Source organism: Podarcis bocagei, assembly GCF_964188305.1.
Source record: "Podarcis bocagei genome assembly, chromosome: 16".
Classification (NCBI taxonomy): domain Eukaryota; kingdom Metazoa; phylum Chordata; class Lepidosauria; order Squamata; family Lacertidae; genus Podarcis; species Podarcis bocagei.
In genome coordinates this window covers 17497003-17503710 of record NC_138142.1, presented here as the reverse complement: position 1 = coordinate 17503710, position 6708 = coordinate 17497003, and the positions used below count along the sequence as shown (strand labels likewise).

Here is a 6708-nt window from a genome sequence, read left to right as displayed (position 1 = left end):
CTAGCTTGTGATAGTAAGACATCCCATTTTAAGAGATCAGGGGGTTATCATACTTACAACACGCTCTGCGTGCAAGCAAAAGGTGGGCTGCTCTCCCAAGAAAGTATTAAGCTCAGCAGGGGGACAGATGCAGATGTATAGTTCTGTGGATACTAGCAGTAGCATCATACTTTGACACTGCTATGCACAAGCCTTCACTATGAACAGGCTGCAAACTAGGTGACAGTACATGGACATAACTATTTGCTTTTATCTATTTTATTACCATATACATTAACTGCTGTAAAAAGAACTGGGGGAGAGAAATATTGATCCTTGCCAGCAAGAATCCCTCATATAAATGGCCTTGTCCTACAAGAGTCCCCAGACTACTGCTTTGTTCAGGCCATCTCTGTGCTAACATCGCTGTCTTCATCGTGACTCTGAAACTGCTGCTCTCCCACAAGTGCACAGCTCTGCATTGACTTCTGGATGGCTTGTCTGTCTGCTGTGTAGAGAAAAAAAAAGTTAAAGACATTGTGATTTGCAAGGCAGTCTAGGGTGGTGCTTTTCTACCTTTGCGTTAGCCCTCTTCTACTGTTGCAAACGATTCTGGGCAGCCTACCAGATGTAAAGACTAGAAACTTTTTTTAAAAAAACTAATAGATTGCCTGGAAGCCAAACATCTGAACTGCTACCCCATCCAGTAGGTGTGGGTGCAGAACTGTTTATGGCCTCACCCTACATGGGTCACTTTTGAGAAAAATGGCTAGTCTCCCTGCGCTATCAGCCACCAGGTATCATATCAAAAGGAGAATTAAGGGCACACCGTGTAGGCAGCCGATTCTTCATTTGCAGGCTTTTCTTGAATTCCAAGCAGCAGGCTACAAAAGTCCCTGCCAAAAGCAAGACTTGCACTTGAGCTCCCAAATGCAGCCAGTCCTGGCAAGGGTTGCAATTGGTGCTGAATGCCCCACCTGCCTGAGAAATAATCTGGAGTGCACTGTAAGGCTTCTAGATGTCCCTTTATAGCTGTGGCTTGGCCCACAACCCTGCTGTTGTTATTTAATGCTCCCACAAAACTTTAACAGGCAGCCCTTCACTAGGTAAATACTCACGTGGCGGCAGCATGCTACCCACCACAACCAGATCAATGGAAACTCAGTAGACTCCACAACCTGTTCAGAGGGAGAGGCAGTGCCCCACCTGAACCCACTAGGAGAGAAGCAGCCTCCACATTCCACTCTGCCTCAAGCTCAACAATTAATTGTTTTAATGTTTCTTCTCACAGAGGCTCTAGCAGCTAGAGCTCTAGGCTCATTTCTCCATTTTAACGTTGCAAGCCAAGCAGTTTGTTACCTTCATTGGAGCAATTGCGTAGCAGCAGGAGCAGCTGGTCCTTGTTGTACTGGATTAGGAATTTCTGACACCTCCGTATTGTAGCTGATGGAGGAAAAGGTGAGCATATGCATCAACAACGCCGGAAACAAAGGCAACTGTGCTTACATGCTACAGCAGCGGTGTCGAAACTCTATACCTGAAGGAGCGTCTCCACCTCCATCGTTCAGCCCGGACACTGAGACCCAGCGCCGAGGGCCTTCTGGCGGTTCCCTCATTGTGAGAAGTGAGGTTACAGGGAACCAGACAGGGCCTTCTCGGCAGTGGCGCCCGATGTGAAGGAAATAAGCTATTTTATCTTTAAAAGACATCTGAAGGCAGCCCTGTTTAGGGAAGTTTTTAATATTTAATGCTGTATTGTTTTTAACACTATAGATTGGAAGCCGCCCAGAGTGGCTGGGGAAACCCAGCCAGATGGGCAGGGTATAAAAAATAATTATTATTATTATTATTATTATTATTTCGAAGAGGGCCAGATTTGATGAAGTGAAGGGCCATGGGAGCCAACCAAAGGGCTAACTAAAGTTATTGAGGGGTTTTTTAGGATTGAAGTTGTGGGTTTTTTAAGGATTTTACCCCAGGAAATAAACTGCCACAGGGGCCAGATTAAACCGACCGGCGGGCTGGATTAGGCCCCTGAAACGGACTTTGGAAATGCCTGTCCTACAGTAATCCTCTTGAAATCCTCTAGCGCAGTGGATTTCAACTAGTGTGCCGTGGCACCCTGGGGTGCCTTGAAGGATAGTCAGGGGTGCGTCTTTCCTTCCCTCCCTCTTCTGATACCCTCTCATGTCTCTGCCTCCCAAAGGCTTACATGGCTGTTAGTTGCAGCAGCTCCCCAAATGGTGCCTCTGCAGTGGCCAGGGGGTGCTGGTTGGCAAGAGCTGAGGTGGCCTCAGAATAAGCAAGCACTCCAGGGAGCCCAGCCAGCTAGTCCACTAGCCCTTACTGTTGCAAATGGACAGACAAGTGAAAGGCCAGGCAGGCAGGTGTTGCACTGGCCTTTTTTGTGCTTGCTGTGCGCAAGGCCTGCCTGGGAACTGAGTGCCCGGTGCTGAAGTGCCCATGCAGGCCCAGCAGCTGCCACTGCTGTCTCAAGGTAAGGTGCTGGCCTCACATTCACCTTTGGCCAGTCTCCATTGGGCCACTAAGGCTGGGGGCATCCTCTTCCCAGGCCCTTGTGGGGCAGTGGGCATCAGGGTTTGGAGTTCAGAGACCAGGGGCGGCAACAGTGGCTACAAGGGTGAAAAAGGGTGAGAGGCTGCCAGCTCTGCAGGCAAGGGGTGACATAGCTGGGCTCCTGAGCCCCACAGGGGTGCTGCAGAAATAATGCAATTGGTCAAGGGAACCATTGACTCCAAGAGGTTGACAACCTCTACTCTAGCAGGAAACCCAGAGGAGGAGTGAACTAATGGGTAAGAACATAAGAGCCCTGATGAATCAGGCCAATAGCCCATCTAGTCCAGCATCCTGATCTCAAAGCAGCCACAGAGATGCCTGTAGGAAACCAGCAAACAGTATTCAGAAGCACTGTTGCCTTCGACTTTGGAGACAGAGCATAGCCCTCTCCCCCATGACTTTGTCCAATCCCCTTTTTAAAAAGTCATTTAGGTTGGTGGCCATCACAAACAAGAATTCTTTCTAAGCATTAATTCTATCACTCTGCTTTGGAACACATTTTAAAAAGAAAAGCTTGGCTAGCTTTTCAGATACATGTTAAGTGAATAACTTTCTAAGGAAATGCCTGAAGTAACTGATATTATAGATTGAAGTCTTGTTTATTCTGTTATATTTTACTCCAAGAAGACCAATTTATCCTAAATAGAACCCAATAAGGCAGACATGTATGTACAAAATATTTTTTGGTACTGTGATCTCATTTAGATCCCAATATGAAATTTTACAGGTAGATCTTAGAAATATTAAATAAATACATTTTTTGGGGAAATTTTAATTGTATTTTTTAAATCACTTTTTAAAATTTAACTTACATTTTTAAAGTAAGCCCATCATGTGACATATATTAAGGCCCATAAAGTTCTGAAGAGATCAGTATTTTTAGTTTTGAAGTATCTCAATTCTGGGCTGAGCTTTTAAGGTTTTTGTGTAAGGCCAAAATTGTCAATTTTTTGAAATCTGAAACCCTCATAACTCAATAAATGGGATGAGTTAAAAAAATAAAATTTTAAATTTAAACTCAGTTTTGATCATTTAACAAGTGCTGAAAATATTAAGAAAATTTGAGGCACAAAGTAAAAAAAATGAATCACCTGCTTTGGAATGACCCAAAAATATTTTTTGCTATTTAGTTATTATAAGCTGCTTTGAACAAACATCTGCTGTCGTCATTACATTTGTGATATTGTTGGTGCTCAGTATACTGAATATTAGATAAGACTGAATGGCCCTTACATTGTTCACTTTAAGCAAATAATTACCACAGAAATAAAAAATCCAGGCGTCCCCATTTAAGAGACTTCAGCACACAAGAGGAGACCACTGAGCAAATTAAACTGCTGAAAAACAAGAATCCTAAAGAGCTGAGCTCACCTCCAACATATAGCGTGTTAAAGGAACAGGGATAACACTGATTCTTGTTCTCCAAGTGACTGATGAAGGGAAGAGATGAACCAAGTAGCCGATAAAAGTCCTTCCGGCAACACAACAGAACAACTCCTGTGTAAGCATTGAGGTACCTTACTGGAACAAAACAGAGAAGAGACCCTTCAAAGTTTAGCACAGGCTTTCAACAGGACAGGAGCAAAATGTAATTGTACCCCCACCCCAAAAAGAAACCCATGTTTCCTTAGCTGCTTTTAGCAGCAAGTTCGAAAATACGATGGCAAAGATATGGAAGCAGCCTATCTGTGCAGTGACTAATCATATTTAAATCCCAGTCTCAGACATGAAACTCAGTGACTGGTCTAAAGCCACCCAATATCTATAAGCAGCCCAACAACCCAGCTTGTGAGAATAAAACAAACAAACACCTAACTTTTGGCACCTGCAAAGAATGAAGTCATAGGAAAAACTGCTTTTTGATTGTCTCAGGGGATTTTTTTTTAATGTTCACCAAACTTAAATCTCAAGAGCAAGTGTGATGTTGAAGTGCAACTGATATTTTCAACTTGTGTTGTAGCCTGTTCAGCTTCAGAGTACTTTCTGCTCAGGGATATTCTGCCTCTGCCTCATCCATGCCTACCTGACAAATTACAACTGTTATCAGCCCCTCCCTATACAGATTTTCTACAAAGAGCCCCCTGATTTTTTGTAATTCATATCTTAAGACTGCTATACAAAATCATGGAGCCAAGTTACCACTTAAGACACCAACACACCTCTGACACCAGGTATGCATAAATAGTCCCAAAACGCTAAATATATCCTGAATCTGCAGCCTTCCTGGGACTCCAGAAACAGGAGAATTGCCAGGTATTTGGGGGACCATAATATGTGGCTGGTGTGCTAGCAGGTCTGAAATTACTAGAATGGTCAATAGTTCTCGATAGAATAAAAATTTGTGTATCTTCCAAAGCACAGGACAGAGAGCTAAAGGGAGATTGTAGAGGAACCCAAACTACACAGATTTCCTTAAACAGGGGAGGTTGACACACTGGGCTGCAAAGAAAGCTCCAGAAGCCAGACCTGAAAAAGCGATGGAGCAGCAGGCTAGTCCAAAGTCTCCGTGAATTCGTGCAACAGCATTTTTCACTGCGTTGTGAACCGTGCGCTCCTCGATAAGCTGCAGACAATGAGGGTCCTCGGAGATGATCTCGCAAACGAAGTATCTGCAGAGACGGAGAGAAATGGGCATTATGGCAGTGCAAAAGGTGATGAGGTGGCTGAGCTACAAAGGGCCCATGAAACATTCACTCTGTCAGGCTCCTTTCCCAGCTATCACCTGCAGCAGCCATTCCAGTCAGGCTTACAGGAGAGGAAGAGATGGGGATTAAGGGCCTCTCAATTACAGTGGTACCTCGGGTTAAGTACTTAATTCGTTCTGGAGGTCCATTCTTAACCTGAAACTGTTCTTAACCTGAAGCACCATTTTAGCTAATGGGGCCTCCTGCTGCTGCCGCGCCGCCGAAGCATGATTTCTGTTCTCACCCTGAAGCAAAGTTCTTAACCCGAGGTAATATTTCTGGGTTAGCGGAGTCTGTAACCTGAAGCGTCTGTAACCTGAAGCGTCTGTAACCCAAGGTACCACTGTAGTTCTGCTAAAACACCAGCAACCTTGGGGGATCCTTCTCCTCAAAGTCATTTCATTCCAGCTGGTCATTGCTGGAATTCTGTAACCACGAAAATGTGACTGAGCTTGCTTTCCCTCCTCCTCCTCCTCCCCATCCCTTTCCCCCTCGGTGCCTGTAATGTTTATTACGGGACCGCCTCTCCTGGTATGTCCCACAGAGGACCTTACGGTCTTCAAACAAAAACATCTTGGAGGTCCCGGGCCACAGAGAGGTTAGGCTGGCCTCAACCAGAGCCAGAGCTTTTTTGGCTGTGGCTCCGATCTGGTGGAACGCTCTGTCACAAGAGACTAGGGCCCTGCGGGACTTGACATCTTTCCGCAGGGCCTGCAAGACAGAGCTGTTCCACCAGGCCTTTAGCCAGGGCACAGCCTGACTCCCTCCTTTGGCAATCTTCACAGAACTCTAGCCCAATGGTTGCCATTAATCTGATTTGAACTGATTTTATAATGAAATGATTTTAGAATGTTGTATCATTTTACTGTTGTTAGCTATATTATTATTGTTGTTGTTGTTGTTGTTGTTGTTGTTGTTGTTGTTGTTAGGACGGACATTTGTAAACCACTTTGGGAGCCTTTTTAGGCGAAGAAATTTTCTTTAAAGCAGGTTTCAAATAACTAATAAAGCAGGCAAGGCAGGGAGCAGCTAACCACAAAAGTGAATCGATCATTAGTCGCCTCAGAAAAGCGATAAGAGTTTTTTAAAAAGGAAAGAAAAGAGCCTCACCTGTTCTTAAACCTCACCATCTCTACAGCGAAAACCCAGCAATTGTTGGACTTCCGGCGACAGTGGGGTCATAGAGTGGCAAAAGGCCCGAACTTCCGGCACCAGTTGAGAGCCCCCATTGGCTATGTATGGGCTTCGTGGGTGGCTTCGCTCTAGCCCTTGTAATCTCTATGGCGGAAGCCCTTAACACCACAGAGATAGGAAAAGGAAGAGTGACAACATCGCTAGGCGAATCCGGGAGCTTCTTCGTTGGTTTCTCTCAGCAGTTAAACTCTGTATTCTGCATCAACCGCCCGATACAAGGGGCGCTTCTGTTCATATCAGCCAATAATAGTTCAGAAGAGGCGGGCTTAATAGG

At 45.0% G+C, this 6708-nt stretch overlaps 1 protein-coding gene across 2 annotated transcripts; it reads right to left on the bottom strand.

Annotated features, from left to right (window-relative positions):
* Nucleotides 1-242: 242 nt before the first annotated feature.
* On the bottom strand, nt 243-6501 carry POP5 (POP5 homolog, ribonuclease P/MRP subunit). Of its 2 annotated transcripts, none has more exons than XM_081175215.1 (5): nt 6351-6501; nt 5023-5165; nt 3928-4077; nt 1339-1422; nt 243-484 (listed from the first exon to the last, which is right to left on the bottom strand). In XM_081175215.1, the coding sequence occupies exons 1-5, from the start codon at nt 6368-6370 to the stop codon at nt 381-383; spliced, it is 501 nt and encodes a 166-aa protein (XP_081031341.1). In that variant the 5' UTR covers nt 6371-6501; the 3' UTR covers nt 243-380. The 2 variants fall into 2 exon arrangements, with proteins under 2 accessions (XP_081031341.1, XP_081031340.1); XM_081175214.1 differs by having other exon boundaries at nt 243-487; nt 6351-6498.
* Between the last annotated feature and the right edge of the window lie 207 nt (nt 6502-6708).